Source organism: Glycine soja, chromosome 12, assembly GCF_004193775.1.
Source record: "Glycine soja cultivar W05 chromosome 12, ASM419377v2, whole genome shotgun sequence".
Classification (NCBI taxonomy): Eukaryota; Viridiplantae; Streptophyta; class Magnoliopsida; order Fabales; family Fabaceae; genus Glycine; species Glycine soja.
Genome location: NC_041013.1, coordinates 4,699,724 through 4,722,212, shown reverse-complemented (window position 1 = coordinate 4,722,212; position 22,489 = coordinate 4,699,724). Strand labels below are relative to the sequence as shown.

At 32.3% G+C, this 22,489-nt stretch overlaps 2 protein-coding genes across 2 annotated transcripts; one reads left to right on the top strand and one right to left on the bottom strand.

Moving 5' to 3' along the window:
* The first annotated feature begins 4,973 nt into the window (after nt 1-4,973).
* Nucleotides 4,974-6,660, top strand: LOC114378268 (dof zinc finger protein DOF3.6-like). The gene is made up of 2 exons (XM_028336833.1): nt 4,974-5,205; nt 5,418-6,660. Exons 1-2 carry the CDS (start codon nt 5,155-5,157, stop codon nt 6,288-6,290), a joined length of 924 nt encoding a protein of 307 aa, XP_028192634.1. The 5' UTR covers nt 4,974-5,154; the 3' UTR covers nt 6,291-6,660.
* A 4,792-nt stretch (nt 6,661-11,452) lies between these two features.
* LOC114377903 (U-box domain-containing protein 13-like) lies at nt 11,453-16,178 on the bottom strand. The gene is made up of 4 exons (XM_028336375.1): nt 15,727-16,178; nt 14,173-14,289; nt 13,518-13,973; nt 11,453-12,921 (listed from the first exon to the last, which is right to left on the bottom strand). Exons 1-4 carry the CDS (start codon nt 15,991-15,993, stop codon nt 11,773-11,775), a joined length of 1,989 nt encoding a protein of 662 aa, XP_028192176.1. The 5' UTR covers nt 15,994-16,178; the 3' UTR covers nt 11,453-11,772.
* Nucleotides 16,179-22,489: the final 6,311 nt, after the last annotated feature.

The window sequence follows — 22,489 nt, the reverse complement described above, 5'->3', positions numbered from 1 at the left end:
ATTTTTCTTTATTTTTTTATATATCTCTTCTTAATATCCATCTTAATCTACCCAAAATGACGTGGACATTTGTCAAATGAGTAGCTAATGGGTTGGTTTGGCGTTTTCCAATTTCCATTGTGTAGTGTAGTGTCCACATCCATTCAATTTGAGCACGTAGAGTATATATTCCGTAGTAGAGAAAATGTAAGGAAAGTGGTGTTATAATGGGACCCCTCCAATGGGCGAGGTGGCAATAAGGATTCCCCTGGCGACCGTAAGCATCTGATGATAAAAATGATTGACGTTGATTCCCTTGCAATAGTGCATTTATGGTACATAACGCGCCAATCTTTGACCCCACCCCTCCACTCCCATGCACAACCACATACTATGGAATTCTTGGATTATATTCACATAATCTGAATCGTTAAATGAACATCTAATAGTTCATATTTTATACTTATATTTTAAGTCTGGTTTATGAATTAAAATATAATTCGTCTGATTTTCATTAGACGATGATAATTAACTGTTGAGAATCCGAATCCCACAAATTATTTATCTTTGTGGGTTTGTTTGCTCATTGCCACTGTACTACATTACTATTTGCTCCACACCAGGACACAATGCTCATTTTTGTCACTTTTTTTTCTTTATATATAACTATATGTACATACAACCAAGGAATTGGATTTAATGAAAAGAATTAGTCACTCACAATGTAATAAATTATTATGGTTTAAATTTTTATTAAAAGATGTATTTATATTTATTCTTTCATCATATATCAAATAGGATTATTTTTAAAGCGACGCTTAGAATGTGACAAACTATAATTTGATTTTTCTTTATAGCTAGGAACAAGTGTTTATATTTAATGTTTAGTCATATCTCAAATAAAATTATTTTCAAAGGAATTGATCACTTACAAAATGACCAAATTTTGGTTCAAATTCTTATTAGAATAAATGTCTACATTTAATGTTTGATTATTATATCTCGAATAGTTTTTATAAAAGGATATACATGAGAAATAAAAATAAAATCTATATCTGTATGCATAAAAGAAAACAGACAAATCCTGATTTCCCTTGCATATTCTTTTGTTTTCGTTGTCTTGTAAACTTTTATTTTTTATTTATTTTTAAATTGCAAGTATAGAAAGAGGGTCCGAAACAAAACTGGAATGAAACTCAAAAAGTAGAATGTAAGATAAATCTTTATACTTTCGAATAATGATTGTCGTAACTCGCTTTGATACGTCACACTATTCAAGCACTTTTCCATATGATAAATTTTGGTGAATTTATTATCATGCATGTGTTCATAGATCCTATATATACTAAAGAAACAGGAAAATTCAGGAAACTGTAACTAAATATATACCAAAACAGAAACATGAACATAAAAGGTACAAACTCAAACGTTAATCACTCCATCCCTCCCTTGTTTAATTTTATTTACTTTGACCATTAATGGAATAAAATTTCCATGCAATAAAGAGAGAGAAATTCCATCTTTTATGTAAAAGGGAAATCGGGTGTGAAGGGCTCAGGAGAATCATAAGCAAGAGTCAACGTTTTTGTTTTTATATAGTCTGTGGATTCTCTCAGATATACATGAATTTTTTATAACAATTGGAAGTTTCACCCCAGTTTCTCTTTGGTGTAACACATGGTAGCTAGCAGACTCACTGTTTTCAGTTGACTATAATTAACCTTACACATTCAATTCAATTCTCAACTTGGTTACAACACAACAGCATTGTCGTTTCAAAAGATAAGTCAACAAAAGCAAAATAAAGTCTCATATATTTAATAAGTTGAAAGTTTGAATGAATTTAATTTGTCTATGCGTGTTGTTTTAAGCTTCAAAAGGTTTTATGAAATGAAACAAAATTAAGTTGTTTATTAGTATTCTTTAAATTTGGAGACTCTTTTCTCTTGAATGGCGTCATCCTCCAACCAAAATTTTGTGCATTTCAAGTGATTCTTTTTGAAGAAATTTCACCAGACTTATACTTTAAGTTTTGCATAGATATTATTTTATGAATTTAAGTCTACAAAAAAAAATACAAAAATTTAGAGTTTCGTATCCATTTCAACTAATAAAATTTTGTTAACTTTTTGTCCTTAATAATTTTTTATTTTATTTATGATCCTAAATTATTTAGATAGTGCTTTGAAAAGGAAAATGAAGTGTTTGTTGGTATATATTTTTGTTCTAGCAAGATGACATCTCACCCCAACAAGCTTGAAAACAAAAATTGTGTTAACTTGAAGTCTATGTTATAAGAGACTTTCACATTATTCTCATGTGATATCAGTCCTCTGTCTCTCTCTCTTTTTTTTTTTTTTTTACTGACTCATTCTTCAATAGCACACTCAACCAACACAATCAGAGACATAAATAACACACACCAAATTAAAAGTAAATCTAACAAAAACATGAAGATCTCATAAGTAATATGATCATCACCATCATCACTTAATAAAGATAGTAATGATAATGATCATATTAAGGATGACTACATTTGGCATAACATTTAAAATACATGTAATATACGAAAAACATATTATGACTTTTAATACTCTTTACATGTTTTATAAATCCATTGCACACTATATGTGTATATATGAAATCTGCAAGAAAGAAAAATTGTAGCTATTATTGCTGATGTTTTCACAAAAATTAGTGGGAATTTTGACTTAAACTATAATTTTTTCCTACTTCTTGTGAATTTAAAACTAACCAACTAACAACAATAACAACAAAAGGAATTGCAGAAATGTCTTATGAAATTATTTGGTAGCATATCTACACAAAAAGGTTCTTGTAAATTTACTTGGAAATGTTTTTTTTTTCAAATTTGGCTGCAAATAATTTAGGGATTTAACTGCAGTTTTTCGTTAAAAAAATTATAGTTTTCAAGGAACAATAATATCTGTGGAAATTTAATCAGTATTACTATATATGAAAAAATATTACAAGAATTTTTAAAAATTCTGAAACTCGTAAGGAAAACTTATCTATGAAAGTTTTTCTTGAGGATGGAAATGCACTGGGAAATAAGTTTTTCTTTAAAATTTACATAGTAATCCATGGAAAAGTCTACAAGAAAATGGGCAAAAATCTCGTCATGGATAGATCCCCTCTTCTTGAATAAATTTTGGAAAAGCAGAACAATAGTCCTCTAACAGTGCATGCTAAGTTATCCAAAAAGGGCATGAATGCATGACGAAGCTTGATAGCAGATCAAAAAATTTCTTATCGATGAAGAAACGACATTGATCTCATCATGGTTGCATTTCATTCCCCATTTCCGAGTGCGACTCCGGCCCACTTACAAAAAGAATATGTTGTTTTTCACTCTACCAAATTTGGGGGTCTCTGCACCGGAAAAAAAGGAGGTTATCAAAGATAAAGCTATGCATAAATAGACAAAAGAACACACGTTAATTAATCAATAGCCCTCTATTTTGAAGTATTAATTATTGAACCATTAAAGCTAAGAGCCAGGCAACTAGAAGATCTTGTCTAGCAACTTATAAAGATATTCATGATATAGTTGGATAAACATAGCATTTCATGTATTCAAGTCTTATTTAAGTGTTGGTGCTGTGCCCAAAAAGGATCTGGCCACAACTTTAAGCCTTCAATTTACTGGTGCTGAGTTTATAAAAAAGTAAAGCTAGCAATTAATAAAGACTAGCGCCAATTATATATTTATAATGCAACACATTATATATGACAATTTTGCAAACTTTCTTTCCCCTTTCCTGCTTTCTTTCTGATTTACTTGTCTCGTCTTTTCTATAATTACTCCACTTGCCGCATCCTTTGCAAAATCGTATTTCGAAAAAAATCTGACATATTAGTGGGTGACTCAATGGGTGTGTTTCATCAGCAGACGCAAAATGATAGGAGTGAAAATTGATACATATCCACACGCAATGCATTTTTATTTGACTATTATTTTAAAAATGATTCTTTTCTTATAAAAAAATTAACATTTAATAAAATACCATAAGTACATGCACATGAAAATCACTGAAACTTTTCACTTTAGTATTTAAAGAAAAGATTTAACTTCAAAAATCTTATTTTACTTTACTTTATTAATTGCTAGCTTTATATTTGCTCTTATTTCAATACTTTCATTAGCAAATAATTCGATAGGAGTTCAGGAAATTAAACTTCAAAGTTTAAATACACAGTCCAACATTATTCAATGATTGATATATAGACCTCCATTTCGTGACATGCATTTGAAACTATGTAATAAATGTATTTTCATTTTGCCTGTCAGCCTCTTAAATGAGTGAACGAATTATTTTACCTTCTTTCCATTTTTTTCTCATCTAGTACTCCCCAGTCATTGATAATTGTAGGGGATAGATGCACTTTTTCGGATTGGTGTTGGTCGCCTTTACGGTGCACGGTTCGTTTAGTTTAACTTTATTACTCAGTTCTGAATGTTTCGTTTTTCTGAACCTTTTATATGAATTGGAGTACTTTTTATATTTTTTTTAATTTTAAAAAATACACTTGTTCATGAACTGCAAGCGTAGGGCTATTTAATCAGTTAGGCTTTTTAAGTGTCTGAATTATAAGATTTACTCCAACGTGTGATGTTCATAATTTTATTTCATTTCATTTTGGTTGTTTGAGTATTAATTTAATAGTGTACTTGGGAACATGTCAATATGTCAGCTCGATTGTTAAGGTTAAAAATCTTTTAATTTGATTATGTAAGCTGATTCCACCATCATCCATGAATAGACAGCGATTAGCAATGTTGCCACACACACGCATATATACACAGTAATCATAACTTTCTCTTCCATGCATGGGAGCCACTATCCCCTTTTGCTGAACAAATTTACAGACCAAGCCATTAAAAAAAAAGAAGCTTATAGGTTAAGAAACTTCGTCCACTCAAAACCCTAAAAAATAAATAAAACAAAAAGAGATGAGGAATGAGGGAATAAGCGCAAAGAAAAGAAATTAAAGCCTCTTCCTGCTTTCTTTCCCTCCACCCTCCTCCTCCTTTAATGCTCTTTTTCCCTTTCTTTCTCCTCTCTGGTATTCCCTTGGTGTGATTCTCCCACCATCTCCCTAAAGAGCCATCAAACTTTATAAAAAGAAAAAACATAAAAGCATTGGAACACCATGGTTTTCTCCTCTATTCCAGTCTTTGTAGATCCTCCCAATTGGCAGCAGGTAAGTTTTTCCTCAATTTTCAGCCACAGCTTCTGAACCCTAAAAAGAAAGTTCAAAACAAAAAAAAAAAATTATAATTGCAAAAGCTAATATTATTCCTATTCCTTGTAATATCTCCTTGAATATACCAGATTTTGTTTCCAATTGCCATCATATAATTAATTTTTTCTTCTTTCCTTTCTTTTCCTTTTGTTCTTGATCTGTTTTTGCAGCAACCAAACCATCCTCAAGCAAGTAATAATGGTGGTGATAACTCCCAGCTTCTTCCACCTTTGCCACCACATCAACCTCATGTGGGAGGTTCTGTTGGTTCAATCAGGCCAGGTTCCATGGCAGATCGAGCTAGGCTAGCTAAGATACCACCACCAGAAGCAGCTCTCAAGTGTCCACGTTGCGATTCCACCAACACTAAATTTTGCTACTTCAACAACTATAGCCTCTCTCAACCACGCCATTTCTGTAAGACTTGTAGGCGCTATTGGACAAGTGGGGGTGCTCTAAGAAACGTTCCTGTGGGTGGAGGGTGCCGTAGGAACAAGAAGAACAAAAGGAGTCGCTCTAAGTCTCCTGCATCATCGGAGAAACAAACACTTTCTGGTTCCACGAGTGCAACACCCTCTGGTGGAACCACTCATGAACTAGTTGGTCAGTTGCCACAGCCACCGAACCTTCCCTTCATGGCTTCTCTTCAGAACCTTAACCGTTATGCTGTTGGAAACATGGGTCTCGGGTTGCGTGAGATTCACGGACAGAACGAGAACATGGGGTTTCAGATTGGTAATTCTTCAGCTGCTGGTGGAGGAATGGATCAGTGGCGCATACAACAGGTTCCTTTCTTGAATGGTTTTGAATCAACTTCTGCTGGTTCGTACCCTTTTCAAAATGAAGGGATTGAAACACCTTCTGGTTTTGGTGGAGACATAGCAACGAATTCTAGGGTTTCTCAGATGCCATCGGTTAAAATGGAAGAAAGTGGAGCTTTGAATTTGTCAAGATCAACACTCAATGTTTCAGAAAATAACCAATACTATTCATGGACTGATATGTCAGGTCTTGCTTCTTCTTCCGCTACTCATCTCTTGTAACTTTGACCATATATATAACATGTGTATGTGGTCAATAACCGCATCACCCGAATTGTTATGTCCTTGATGGATCAGAGAAATTCTCAAACGATTTGGATATGTGTTCCACTGAACTCCTCGACTTGACTTCATTCCAAGTTCCACCATCATCACTTGACAGAAATTAACGCGGACATGATAGAATTGATATATTCTCTTCTTGTCATTTCAATTCCGGTTATTGATTTGTGTTTATGTTTTGTTTTTTTTTAGTTTTTTTTTTCATCCAGTTGAGTATTTTGTGTACTATATACATGGGCTTGCTTTAATTGTATAACTGCGTGTGCATGTAATGTTTTGTGTTTCTGCTATCTGACACGTTGTGATCTCATTTCGCTACAAAACTTTCTCTTGAATGATTGATTTACTTAAGACACATGCGCTAGTTAGCTCAACACTTATTTGTTTTTTATAAGCGTTCTAGAATCAATTCAACGCTATCACACACACACTAGTTTTTGCCTACATACGGTTATAAGATTCGGCTAACACGATCAAGCACAGATATCAGAAAAGAAGAAAAGCTATGTTGCTTACAGTACTAAAGAATGTGCCACTCCACGTTAGCTTTAGCCGAGTTAGTATATCTCGGGATAAGTTTGTTTAAGTTTCATGTTCGAGCTAGCACTTTATTTTCTTACATCTTGCAGACTTAATTTATACTAGTTTTTTTATTTTCTCAATTTGTGAAACATTCTTACTGCAAAGCATAGCATGCATATATATCCCATGCTGCATGCTACTAGCTAGCTGTTAGTGATGCGAATGTTTGTCATGCATGCATCTTGGAGTGGACATGACATGATATAGCAATAGGATACACAAGTTGGATAATTCAAGGAAAAGACCCTTAGCTAGCGTGTGACACCATATAGAGATGATTTATTGTAAGTAACTCTTTCTTCCTTACTCAGTTTTTCTTTTTTTTACTTTTCTTTTCTCTTTAGTCACTGTAAGTACTTTAGCCAGCCTTTGCCAGTGCTGGGGTTAAGTACTTCTACTCAGCCTCACTCTTTCTATCTAGAGTGTGAAATTCTTGGAAACTTGAGTGCGACAGTTATTTAATGTACTGGAGCTACTCTTTACTTTTCCTCAATCGTGGTAAATTTTGTTTCCGACAAAGCTCTTCATATCGTACTTTTAGCATAATAGAATTGAGTAATTTTTTTCCATCAAGATTTTTTTTATGTTAATAATTAACGTGATGATACATGCCATAGATACAAAATAATTACAATAGAACTTTTCATGCATTATTTAAGTTACATTAATCTAATTTTGGTGTCTTTCTTTACCATGACATTGTTATGTTAATCACTAACGTGAAAATATTTAAATCTTTTTTCACATATACAATTTCTATAACAAGGATAGAAATTAAATAATCTATTTATGTCTTCGAATTAATTAACAATTTTAAACTACAAGACATGAAAAGTACATATAAGAAATGAAATCAAACAAATAATTTGGTTACATGTAAGAAACAAGAACGTGCGTGAAGTGGAGGGGAAATGGCGAAGAGGGAGAAATTTTAATAAACATTAGACATTAGACATGAGTCAAGGGTCAAACATAAGATGTTATAATTATCTATTAGATTCATAAGATGGGACGTTGCACATGTGTGTTTGTTGATTTGATGAGGTTGAAAGTGGAAGCCAAATGTAACCATTGGTAAGAAGACGCCAAAGCCTCACTCAAAATCATGCAATTCTATATTCGACCAAACTGAGCTAAGTGACTGTTCTAGAACTTCTTCAGCAGAATGATGCAAGATACAAACATTGATTGTTAATTATGAAATTCCCTTTGGGCCATGTTCAATTACGCACTTGAATGCGAAAGGGAAAAGAAAAAGTAGAGATTCTACGGTCAAAATAAGTGTGAACTTTTTCTAAGTGTTGGGGTCATTTCTCATTATCCCTATATGCCTCTTTGGAGTGATCGATGTTGCCATTCGCAAATTGAACAAACACAGTCCACAAAGATCTTCCCCGCTAATAATTACAAACTTTATTATTATAATCCCACCAGGAATTGATGAATGAATTATCTAATTAAAAAAAGTGGGCATCGATCATTGAGGTGATGATAACTTTTGTAAGGACCAATATTGCTACCTTTCAAAAACGAAAAAAAAAAAAGCAACAAAAGACTAACACAGACAAAAGCTCTCTCCGTGTCTTTGGACCTAGGTAGTAAATGGTCACCCAGATTCCAAAAATGTCGGTGTGTGTTGGTCTCAAAGAAGAAACATCAAACATATTGCGAGAGTTAAAGGAAAAGAAGGTAGCAAGGAGCAGTGTGGGTTAAATCTGCAGAGTTTCTCTGCTACGGTACGAACGAAGGGCTCAGAAATTCATGCATGCTTCATGGAATGGTGTGAACTGCAACTCTGGACTTTTATTGTCTTTGAACAGTGCTTACAAGCATATATAATTGATCCTTTGTAAGAAAAAAAAAAAACATACGTTTATCTATATGGGTGGCAAGCCTCAAATTAAAAGGGCCCCTAACATATGCTTCCTTTGTCTTACTTTACTTTCACCATCTTCATTACCTTCTATCATTTGCATCTTCTTATATTCCTTTTCCCCTTCTTCTATTTCTCTGTTTTCTTTCCCTTTCCTTTTCTTTTTACATATGCGTGGGGACCTCTCCAACCATCAATAGCTTATATATATATATATATATATATATATATATATATATATATATATATATATATATATATATATATATATATATATAATCAGTTCCCTTATAATAGTGAATTCAAAACTGAAACGAAAGTATATACTATGTCACGATCAATCTTTCATACTTATACCTAAATACCATATGTACGTAGGTATATCATACTTAAATATCTTGATGCATGCATTATTGAAATGTCGGTATCAGAGGGAGCAATGGAAGTAAAATATGTCAGAATAAATTATTTGTAATAGCTTTTGGGTAGAATATATGCTAGAAACACTAATGTTAAATCAAAATGTGCTTTTGTAGGGGTAAAATTTGTTTGTGAATACTGTTAACCAAAATTACTTTTTTTAAACCCTGATCCTTCAACATAGAACTAAGAAATAATTTTTCAAAACTGAAATTCATTTTAAGGATTTACCTCTCCGCATAAATGTTTTTTCATATTTATAGAAATGTTAATGAAAATACTTTTGAGCATGGAATTACGAAAATAACATTGAAAATGCACCAAACAGGAAGGCACCATCACTTTCGGAGAAACAGAATCGGAGAGCATCAAATTTTGATCTTGAAGACGAATCCCTCGAAAACCGAAAGGTGCACCAAATCACAGGAAAACGACACCGAATTGGCAAAGTAGGAATATATCAATTTGGTGGATTTAAGAACTAGATTTTTAGCTGCAAATTGCCAAAATGAAGCGTGGCATCTTTTAGATTAGAGCTAGAAATCGTATGGGAGCGAAAAATATATTGAGGAACTTGTAATAATCCAAGTAAATCTAAGTGCGTGAATTGCAAAACTAGCTAGATTGGAATGCATATCATACCGTGAAAACGCTCAAATTTGATTACGAACGTTTAAATACCACTTAATGCTTCTACAAACTCGAATGTTTGGGACTTTTATGGAAAAGATGGCTTGACTAGCTAGGCCTTGTAAGAAATAAATTATTAGAAAATTAAAAGGGCTTTGTATTTATTAATTACTCTTATGACATTATGAGTCAATTTCTTATTTGTGAAAGGTCATACATTTAACTTTTATTTTCTTAAAAGAAAATGGTTACCATCCAATATTATTTGCATTAACTCTATGTCTCATTAATTTTTGAATCCAGTATTAATGAGACATAAAATTTGTAAAATGTTAATAATTTTAAAATAAAAAGAAAAGACTAAAACATATATATATATATATATATATATATATATATATATATATATTGAAAAGGCAAGCTGCAATCATGAATAAGAGAATGCATCCCAACTAGGTTGGTATCCACCTCTTAAACACCCTCATCAAGCCCAAAATACATTAAGGATCAAAATGAAAAGCAAAAGAGAATGGGAGGACCGTACCTAGATCCATTGACAGATACAAGATCAACAAAACATGTAGTTAGGTCTATCTAACCTATTGTACATATAATCAGCTATTCAAAAGGATGGGATTGAATCCCACCGACTAAAGGAATTAACTCTAAGACCATAGTTAGCTAACTTATCAGCGCAAACGTTACCTTTCTTGCATATGTGAGAAACACGAAAATGCATTTGAGATGTCAAAAAAAGACTGTTCAACCAGCGATCTCTAAGCTTTCAGGGAACAAGAGAAGGCTTGGAGAAGGATACGACAACTAATGTTGAATCCGTTTCAAGCCTAAATTGAAACCAACCTTTCTGCCAAGCTGTTTCAATGGCCAAAATAGCACCCCATAAATCAGCTACAAATGCCGTGGATATACCAATGTTGATGCAGAAGCTACCTATAACATTTATATTTTTTTAAAACAAAGCAGATATCTTATAAGTTATGAAAGTAAAGTTTAAAAGTTAATTGATTAACTTGAAAATATTTGGTGTGATTAACTAAGAAGTTCGACTGCTGCTGCTACTGACTGTGAAAAAGGAACTTGTGCCATTATTACGTCCATTCCACTAAATACCAATGACGCCAAAAATTCAAACTACTTGAGTGGCTGCTTTTACCCAAACAAAATTGACTCAGTTTAGTCCTTACTCGTGTTATCCTTGAATCAGACACCTAGTTTTGACCAAAATAAAAACATGATGTCCAGTACGTAGTTTTTTCTTCCCTGTTAAACAGCAATCATTACGTCCGTTCCACAAATACCAACAAGCAAAAGGAAAGATAATTATCTGATCCAGGCCTGTATCTTCCCCCATGTTGCATTGGTCATTAAATGTTTTATGTGTTGCACACCATATTGAACTGTTTTATGCGTTGCACACCATACCTTGTCTTTTTATTTCAACTAATCATTAAATAGAAGAGTTGGAATGACAAGAATTCAACTTCAAATCACTTGATCATAATAACTCTAATATGACGTCGCGAACTAACATTTTCGAAAGGATAAATTTCTAGGTTAAAAAAGACAAATGATTGACTTTATACTGTTATAACATCTCTAACATCATCTGATGCGGTACGAATAAACAAAACATCTCTTCATTAAAATCTGAGGATGATTAGAATATAGTACATGTTACAATTATACATTTTTCCACGTCAGGCTTGCCCATTTGATTCGATTTCTTCTTGCCCACTTTCACAAGTTTTTGCATTGCATCTCTGAATATCACACAAACAAACAAATAACTTATGGAGTAGGAAGGTGATCTTCCACCCTTTCCTCCAAACAGATGCTTCTTTCAACACTTTTAAAAGAACAAAAAGGCAAAATGAAAACAAGGTATAACAAGACATCTTAGGAATCATCGGGGTTAGTAATCAAAGGTGGTTCGGTATCCTCGTTCTGAGCTTGAGTTTCAGTTTGTGTTGGAACTTCCTGCTGTTGCTCAACTAGCCTGCTCATACGCTCTAGCAATTGTCCAGCCTTTCTTTTGCCTCTGTCTGTTCCATTTTGAGCCAATTCCAACAGTGGACCCATCACCCCCAGCTCTTGGGCCTGTGCTAGATATTGTTGATCTCCAGAACAGAGGTGAACTAAAACAGCAGCAGCATTCTCTTTGTTCCTTGGGGAGCCATTCCCAATAAACTCTACTAACACTGGCACTGCCTCTGAAGCTCTAATAGTAACCTTCCCTTCAGGATGGCTGGCCAATATTGCCAAAATAGCTAATGCTTCATCCACCATTCCCCCGCTAGGTTCGGTCAGTAGTCGCATCAGTGTGGGAATAACGCCAGCCCTCACTGCCTTTCCCTTGTTGCCCTGGTAAATGCACAAATTGAAGAGTGCTGTTGCAGCATCTTTCTTACCCCTTTGGCTACCCTCACTTAGCAGTGTCACCAGTGGTGGTATGGCTCCTAAAGACCCAATTGTAACCTTGTTTTCATCTATAACTGAAAGGCTGAAAAGTGTTGCAGCTGCATTTTCCCGAGCTTCCATGCTTCCCTTCTTCAGCACATGAACTATACCTGGAACTGCTCCTGAAGAAACAATACTTCCTTTGTTATTTTCGTATATGGAAAGATTCAGGAGCGCTGTCACAGCATGTTCTTGAGTGCGGGAGTCAGGCACAGACAAGAGACTGACAAGGAGAGGTATTGCACCAGCTTCAGCAATGGCAACGCGGTTATCAGCATTGCGCTTTGCAAGAAGGCGGATCTCACCTGCAGCTGATCTCTGGTCTTCAGGACTGACAGATATGAGCTTTTGGAGAAGACTTCCAATCTTACTTTGCTCAGCGGGTGAGTAGGCTGATGCTGATTTACTAGGTTGTGAACCACTAGGTCGTTTTGGTGGCTCTATGCCATTGGCTTCACACCATTGTGCTATGAGGCTTCGCAATACATAGTTAGGCGTGAGAACAGTACTAGTGAGAGTCTGCTGTGTTTTGGGGCAGGTTCCATGCCCTGCTTGCAACCACTTCTCAATACAAGTACGCTCATAAGTCTGCAGATGAGAACAAGATGTATTTGAGTGGGCAATGTGACATTATTAACAAAACAAGTCAGAAGCAGCAGTAAAATGTCAATAGTGTGAACAGAAATCAGCATTAGCAAATGTATTGCATAGGTCAATAGGTCAATTAGAAGGGTGTAATCTAGAAAAGCCTTCAGTTTCTCTACCAAGTTTCCAAGTTCAACCAAGATTTATGTTTCACAGCGATCCATAAATATACAAAACAATTGTACATAATGCAATCCGTCCAAGTAATGTGATGCTCAATAGCCTAAGAATTTTAAAATATTTTTTTTAAAGAGGATTTTAAAATAAAGTAGGGACCATTAATTTTGATTTCACGTCTTTCTTTAACATAACATGACCCACTCACGTTAATGAGTAAAATTAGACAATCCTTATCCAGAAAAAGTATTAGATATCTTAACAAAATTGTGCTAGAACACGGTGCCATTAGTGGCATTTTTACTTTCAAGCACACATAAAGGAATCATCTTATATTTCAATTTGCCAAGTCAAGAAGGATAATTGCCAACTGCACATTATTTGCAATTTAGCTGTCAGGGAGCATCATATAATGTACATACCTGTCCCGTTGAAACAATGACAGGGTCCTTCATTAATTCCAGGGAAATCGGACATCGAAAATCATCAGGGATAACAGGAGCTTGATGACTCTTTTCATTTGTCCCAAGTCCATAGACTTTTGAGAAAATGCCTTTTCCTCCTAAATTATCATCCTTGACTAGATTTTCTATTTGCACGAAATCCTTTATCTTCTTCAATAACATTGACATTTTCTCAATGCGTGCCCCTGGATCCCCACCACTTGATGCCACCATCTCATGCAAAGCAAGTGATTCTTGAGTAAGATCAGCTATTCCCATCAATTTCAACTTTTCAGCTAATTGACTTAGAACAGATGGATCTGTAGCTGCATCACTGCTGTTGTTGTAAACAGACAACATATCCTCATACAACCTGACATCTGGTTCATCAACCCTCCCTTTAGCTCTTCTGAACTGGGCAAGAACCAACTCAACCTGAAATTATTGGGAGAATTAAACAAGATTCTGTAAATAGCAAAAGAATTAGAGATAAAGAAGTGCTACAGTGGTGCAGTATCCATTCTAATCTCAATAGATAACTAGAGGAAGGAACGTTCAACAGATCAGATTTGGCTGACTAAAATCACTGAGTTGCATACATACAATAGTTCATATATAATTGAAATATTTATACCTGCTCTTTAACTTCATCTGATATATCAAGTTTATCATAGGAAATACCACCCAACGACTGTTCCAACTGAGCTGTCACCTTGTAGAATTTATTCATAATTTCGTCCCGCTCAAGGACCTGAAAACAGAAATAAAAACAACAGAATCAACATCTAAGGCAGCAGAAATCATTTTATGGACGCATGTTTCCATAATGTTTTCTCCAAACATATCATCCAACCCTTATTTCTAACAGGTCCCAATCACCTTAGAAATAGAGCTGCGAGCAACCACAGGTCACAACAAGCATACAAGAATGCCTCCCTATGAAACTGTAAGTAAACTAAGATTCTCATGAAGACATAAAATTAATACAATACCAACAAATATTAACTAAAATTATTATACATAGATTTTTAAGTAGTACTAATACTGCAAATTGCATTAAATTTCGTATTGTTGCATATAACCGGATTAGTTTGACCATTTCAAAGTCCCACAATATATAATAAATTTGATGGCACGGATATGATAATCAATGTAAGACATTTGTAAAGAATATAAAAAATACCGTTTGCCTACCTCTACATTTTACCTTTTAACTTTTTTCTGCAAAGCTCCCCACAACAGATGTAGGTTATCCAAATAACGATGGTCCAAACCTTTTGGGCCATGTAGCAGAATTACCAAAATGCTAAAAACATACCAAAGTAAAACAAATCTAACTTTGAAATCCCATGGTAATTCAATAAAGAGGTTTTAATCATAGTATTCACAATCCATATTATATATTAGCTTCTCATCAAACATAGGAATCAAACATCAACGGTAGAATGTCTGGCACACTTGACCAACAAGTACCGCTGGCTAGAAAAGGGAATCCCCAAAGTTTTTAACTGTATGAAATACACTGCATTCAGAAATCTTCCTTCCTCTCATATATGTGCGCGTGTGCAAGCCTATATATATATATATATATATCCCTTGTGAAGGTGGGAAAGTATCTCAAGAAAAGGAAGAAAAAGCATGAAAAAATCTTTATTCAAGTTCCTATCAAAAGCTTGTTTAACAATCAGAGATGAAAAAGAGAGGATTCATTCGTTGACATCCACATCCAGGTGCAGCGGGGCACACATCAACAAACCAATCAGGAAACAAGACCTACAAATCGTCCAAGGTCTTGAACAGTTGTAGGCAAGGTTTTAAAATACGATCCGCAACCGCAATATCAAGAAACACGACAAAAAGCAACCACAATTTAAAGCTTTGGCTGTAGCCTGTTGGCTTATAGTTTCAGCAAATACAATCAAAAACATAAAACACTGTACCAGCTCCAAGCTTTCTTTTCCTTACAGTTTCCAAATACCATAAATCCTATCCTCAATGCGATCAACAATCATCACATAAAAGAGGCATCAATTAGAAAGGGAAAAAACCAAAATAATAAAAAAAAAAACATACAAACTTAAAATCAATTCAGTGTATGTAGCTTGAAAATCGTTACCGCTAAAACTACTTTCAGTTGCGTGTTCAATAGAAAGCACAGATAAGATAGGAAGACAAGTAAGAAACAAACCAAGTAAAGCTTGCTGCCCTCGCTTCCGAATCTGAGGAGTTCCATAGCGGATTCGAGAGCTTCCTTGAAGGCGAGGACGGCGTTGGAAGTGTTATCGGGAAGCGCGTCTTTGTTCATGTCCCTAATCTCCTCGAACATCGGGATCAGAAGCTTCAGCCTCCGCGCCAAGTTGCAGTACTGCTTCTTCACCGGAGGCCTGTAATCGGAGATGCTGGCTATCTCGTTCACCAACTCGATCACCTTGTTGCTCGCGTTCTCGCCCTCCATGGCCACTCCGCCCAGCGTCGCAGATCCCGCTATACGGCGCCGTTTTACTGGACGAACCTCGCCGCGGATTGCCGGAGATCGAAGTCGCAGGTCATAGTCGCACCCTCGCTCGTCAACGACACGGAATTCTCAGACACGCTAGATAGATAGAGAGAAACGCGTAATGACGCTCTTGGTTGGTCCAATTATCATTTTGTGGCGGCGGCGGCGGCTCAAGCTTAGACAGCTAAGTAACCGAGTTTGGGATGGGAGTGGCTCGGCTTGGCTTGGCTTGGCTTGAGCCAGGGCGGCGCTGTCTGAACGTGAGGATTTGTTAATTCAGTTTAACGAATTACAGTAAGTATGTATAATAGTGACAGTAGAATACTACAACTACGAGAAGTAGTCTTTGATGATGGCGACACAATAGTAACAGGCAAAAATATGTTTGATTTGATTTTTTATTTTTTATTTTTAAAAAATAAAAATATTGAAAAATATTTTTTTAAAAAAAAAATATTTTTATATTTATTTAAAATTATATTTTTTGTTATTGTATTTTTATTTTATCTAAACTGAGATTTTTTATTTCAACTGAAAATACAGATTTTATTATTTTTAATTTTTAGTTTATTTGAAAAAATATTTTAATTAAAATTTTTAAAAATTCAACCAAATATATTTTTATTATCATTTTCTATTTCCAATAAAAAAAACAGTGAAACTAAACACTCCTTAACGTGTGGGATTTCAAATTGTAATATAAAGAATTTTATGCTTGTTATTTAATCATAAATTGTAATATATCATAATTTTATTATTTTTATAATAATAATAATATAAAAAATTAAATTAATTAACAATATATTTTTTTGCTAAAAAAGAAAACTAACTGTTAACTTAGTATGTAGAAGTATCCTAATGTATGTACGTGAGATTATCGAAAATATTATGATTTGAAAATAAACTGGAAGATAAATATTGTAATGTGTGTAGGTTGGCTATAATTGTTTTTTAAGACTATAGATATATTTTATGAAAAATAATTCAACTCAAGTTGAATAAGATTATTATAGGTAGTAAAAAAATTAAATATTTATCATAGTTATATACTAAAAGTTTCAGCTTGAAATGTTAACGAGTTGTTGGTGTTTGATCCAGGCAAATCCCTTTAAGTAGTGTTCCATAAAATAATATGATTAAAAGTGAAATTTCACTTAAAAATGACTAATCAAAGTTTTTAACAAAGATTAATAATTAACAAAGATGAATTAATATTCCGTATTAATATAATTATCATGGTATAAAAAGAGTTTTAACTTGAAAATTGAAATCATCACGCTAATTCTTTTTTCTTTCTCACTTTTAGTTTGAATATATTTGTCTTGTGTAGTAAACTAGTAAATAATTAAGTTTCTATATAATCTGTGGGGAATTATCCCGCTAGTCTTGGATACCAGTGTCTAAGTATTGGGATGCGAAACGAATAACAAATAAGACAAATTTTGAATTAATTACTCCTATGCATATTAACTTAACAACTTGTTTATTACTGAAATATTTTAATAGGTAGTTAGGAACTTTATGTAATATATTGCATAAGCTCTAGCTTGAAGCTAGTTAATAAACTCTAAACCATTACGATATTTTGTTAACTATTTTTAAAGTTTTATATATAAATACAACAAAACAGGGAATGAAACACTATCACCTAATTAATAAACAAAATACTTTTGAAATCAAACAAAAGTAATTCACATCCATTTATATAAATTTCTTCATAAAAATTATAAAAAGAAAATCAAATATATTGATAAGTTTTTCTCTAGACTAAGATTAATATATCCAGTTTAATTTTTTTGATAAAATTAAATGAAAAAAAAAATTTATAAAACTAAAATGTGTAAGTTAGTTTTATCATACATTAGAAGATAAAATAAGTAAAATTCAAGTTTTAGGTCCATCAATATAAAAAAAATAGTTATGATTAATTGTTACAGAGGGAAAAAAAAGTCTCATGTTTGTAAAAAGACTGATTAAAAAATATTCAACATATAATTCTTATTTAAAGTGATAAATTTTCTTTTAAAATTTATTTTAAGCCAGACAACATTAAACACATTTCATTTGACCTGATTCTACATCGATGGCTCTCCTAAATATCAAGTTCGGCGCTTGCCGCTTCACGATCACGTTGCACTAGCAACAGGGTGTTTACGACAAGGATGAGGCTGTGAAACTAGTCAATGTCAATGTCATCAACCACTCAGCTTAATTAGATGTTATTTGTTAACACATGTAATCATTCTATAAATAATATGATACTCCTTTATAGAAATTTAGTATCTTTGTTACAAAATCTGTAACTTTTAAACAATTTTTATATAGTTTTTTCATGAGTTCATTTTTTCCATCATACATATTGCTTTCTTTCTATTATTTTTAAGCTTCTCATTCACCGTTTTTTATCACTCTTTTTTACCCCCCACCCCACCCCACCCCCCCTATAATACCACGCTCTTTTTTAAGAGAGATTTGAAAGAGTTTATCTTCAATACGATTAATATTAAACACAATAAGTATATTGCATAGTTTAGGAATTTGTACGAGTATTGCTCAGTCAAATCACGGAGAAGTCCAAGAAGAAAAAAGACACGCTAAAGTAAGTTTTTTATTATTATCTTTTGACATCTAAAATTCATTGAGTTCCATATTAAATTCAAAACAAATCCTTAGTTATCAACAATAGTTATAGTAACCTAATAAATTATATTGTAAAAATAAAAAATTATAAATTATTAGATTTGATCTTAAGTGAAGTTGTATAACAGATATATAAGTTGCACTTTAAGGAGTGAGGTAGTCGATATACAATTTGGATATTTCTCAACATACCTACTCACACACAACATTTTTTGGACTTGATGCGTGAACAAAAGATGGTGAGTGGTCGTACCGGAAGCGAAGGCGAGGTCCCAGGAACAGAATCTAACTCTGATACCATGTCAGATTTTATCTTAAAACTAATTGATTTTATTTTTTAAACGATGTGAGACTTGGGTATTTTCTAACGTAAACTAAAGAGGAAAAAATAATTTAATTTAAAAAAATATGTTGATAACTCGTATTTTAAAATATTTTTGTCATTAATGAAATTAACTTTACTAATAAATAAATAGGCATAAATCATTTAATCATTTAAGAAGACTTGTACTTTTTTTTTTGTTACATTAAGAAGACTTGTATAGGATCTTATTCAATAATAATTTTTTTTGAGAAAATAAAATGTCTGCGTTGCTGTCAGTTGCCTATATGAAAACTGTTTTAGATAACAATTTCAAATTCTGCCATGACCAAATAAGTTGCTTATAATTAATGTAGCATATGCGCTCCTAATGTTTGAACAGAACACGACCAAGCAAATTTGTTAGGGCGGCCAAACTGTGTGGGACCCACTACGAAACGAGAAAAAATAAAAAAGACATGATGTTCGTATAATATCCTTGAGTTAGGAATAAAAGTCAAAGTCGTTAGATGAACGGTGGCCATATATACATATAGTGGACCTAGTTAAACAATGGAGGATGTGGTGGGTAGGATCACAAAAAAGTTATCAATATTGAGTTTTTAAATATGTTGCTAAAGTTTAATTTCTTAAACAATTCTTTTTTTTGTCTTTGGGTAAATGATAATGAGTGTTTTGCAATCTATTGGATAAAAAGTTATCAATACTGAAGTAATACTAAATTCATTTTTTTTTACTGCCTCATTCAAATAATTTTTACATCTCGAAAAGAATCAACTTTTTATTAGCAATAGATAGATATTGAAAACAGAAAAAAAAATAGATATTCTTGTTGTTTTGTATAAAAAAAATTACAAAAAGATGTAGACGGCCAAACTTAGCAGACACCACTTAACTTGGCTCCGCTTGAGGAAGGGATCAAATTCACAAGTACTCAAGTACAAATGTACAATACCAAAGAATAATGCCAAATACACTTTTTTAAGGGGTCTCACCGTCTCACTCTAATTAAGCAAAATAAGAAAAAAAAAATTATATTTTAGAGAGAAGACATGATCAAACAACTTACCATATCAAGCTTTGAAAATAACTTCTTTAATATATATTTTTATAAAAAGGTTATTAGTGTAATACAAAAAAAAGTTACTTGTTTTATACAAAAAATTTAATATACATAGATTCATGTGAAAAGTCAAGGTTTTCATAAATATATACTATATTTATTAAATATAATAAATATAGTATTCAATAATATAATTAAAGTTATTTATATATTATGCATATGATAAATACTATAATTAATACCATATAGAAAAAATTATTTATATATTTATATAAACACTCTATTAATCAACAAAAAAAACGCCGTATGAATACTTCTTCTCAAGTCTAGTTTATTCATAGATGTAGATACGAGGTCATAGATTTTTTTTAAAAAAAATATTTATATATAAATAAACAATGAGAGCTAAATATATTTTATCTCATGATTAACAATTTTCTTTTCATTCTTATATAAGGACAATTCTTACTAAAAGTGTCTTTTATTTGTGTGTATGTAACATATCTAATGAGAGGACGAGATATGAAAGATGAGCTAATTTTTGTCATATGATTATATATAAATAATTAAGATTATTTTAATTTGAAACACTCAATAAATTATATGATTTAGATTTATTTTTCATTTTTAACAAAATATGGCATTGTTTTCTCCCTCTTTCTATTTAAAGAATGATTAATTTACTCTAAGAGCAACTTAACAATTACTCTACCGAATTATTTTTTATAGATGTTGAATTTCATTAATTCAACAGTTGTTTTGACTTTTGAGAACTATGTAAATCAAGTAAGCAAAAATTTATATAAAATTAAAATATTAGATATTCCATTAACAAACTTTACTTTAATGTACAATAATATATTTTCAAAATACAAATAAATGTTGGTTGTAAAATTATATACATATGATATTTTTTTTATTTGTAAGAATTGATAACAATATTAAAAAATTTAGAACATCCACACACTTTACTCAACTGACTAAATTAGATTTAAAGAAAATGAGAAAGTGTAACTGCACATCCTCATATTCACATGTAAGTCCGCCACACCGGAAGCAATAATGATGCGGTTTCGAAAATGGTACGATCGTAACGAGTGGGGACAACTAGAAGATGCAAAATAAATCAGGGCCATCCATTAGGATCATGATCTCCACTGTGGGTCCCACCAGGGTGGCCATAAGGACTTTGAACATCGCATAGGTCAGGTTCCGAGTTTTTCATTTTTTTTCGTTTCTTGTAAGTTGTAAGTAACACTTTTTTCTTTTCAAGAAAAGAACATTATATAAGAAGATCTGAGTTCGATTTCTGCCGAATCTAAAATTAATTTTATAATTAGTTTAAAAAATATCAATAGAGGCCTATCAAGAAAATTGTTCTACAAGCTTAAACCACAGACAATTTTATTCGATTACAACTTTTTTTAGTAGCTCGTAAACACTACAAATAGGCCTTAATTATTCTTTATATATAGAAGTAAAGGTTCTATATACCCATTGGGCTGTCAATTTGGTTGGCCCAACCTATTTAAGTTTTCTTTTCTTTTAATTAAGCATATGCTTAATTAAGTTTACTTTATAAATTTTAATCTGATGAAAAAACACAATTGGTTAATTAATGTCTAAAAGAATCTATTATCAAATATGCAACACAAGGTTCAAACAAAACTATTCACTTTTAGATGCATTTTTTTCTAAAGAAAAAAAAATCATTCAACTTACCTTATATTAAATCATGGAGTCGCTTGATGTTACGTATATTATTTTAAGTTTTTTTTTTGTTTACTGATAAACTTATAAAACATTTAAGTTTATTTTAAAATTGAAGTGGACAAAAATAGTTGAACATACTTGTGCTTTCCAAATTTTTATGTCATTAACGCCAACAATGATTGTTTTCTTAAATAATATTTGAAGTAACTTTTTTTTTTTATTTTTTTGATAATTTTTTTTAATCAACTTCTATAAACAATTGGTTTTGATCTTTTGTTCGTCTAAAAAAGAAGATAAACTTTTATCTTTAAATTTTTTTGCAAAGCCGTACTACTCTACCCAACTCTCTTTTTTTTTTTAAAAAAAAAAGAAGGGAAAATATAAACTAAAAAAAGATACTTAACCGTTGAATAATTATCAAAATAAAGACTTAACTCACATTATTTAGGTAGTTGAATGATTACTTAGGTCAACTAACTAGTCTAAAGTCATCAAAGTGAGTATGTAATTATATAGTTCAGTTTGTGGATATTTTAAATATTTCAGATTCAATTTTGGGACTCGATCATCATGTTTATATATATATATATATATTACTAATTTTTTATGTAAGAATCAAACACAAATATAAAAAAGCTTACAACAATTTAAGCACATTACTTAATTAATTGAATTCTTTTCCAGTATATGCATTAAGTATTAGGACTAGTAGGTGG

Bases quoted from the DNA above. Each gene is read 5' to 3' on its own strand.
- LOC114378268 (XM_028336833.1), top strand. From the start codon at position 5,155: ATGGTTTTCTCCTCTATTCCAGTCTTTGTAGATCCTCCCAATTGGCAG. The intron at 5,206-5,417 runs GTAAGTTTTTCC...CTGTTTTTGCAG, and splicing joins ATCCTCCCAATTGGCAGCAG to CAACCAAACCATCCTCAAGC.
- LOC114377903 (XM_028336375.1), bottom strand. From the start codon at position 15,993: ATGGAGGGCGAGAACGCGAGCAACAAGGTGATCGAGTTGGTGAACGAG. The intron at 14,290-15,726 runs GTTTGTTTCTTA...TTCTGTTTTCAG, and splicing joins AGGGCAGCAAGCTTTACTTG to GTCCTTGAGCGGGACGAAAT. The intron at 12,922-13,517 runs GTATGTACATTA...TCTCATCTGCAG, and splicing joins TCATTGTTTCAACGGGACAG to ACTTATGAGCGTACTTGTAT.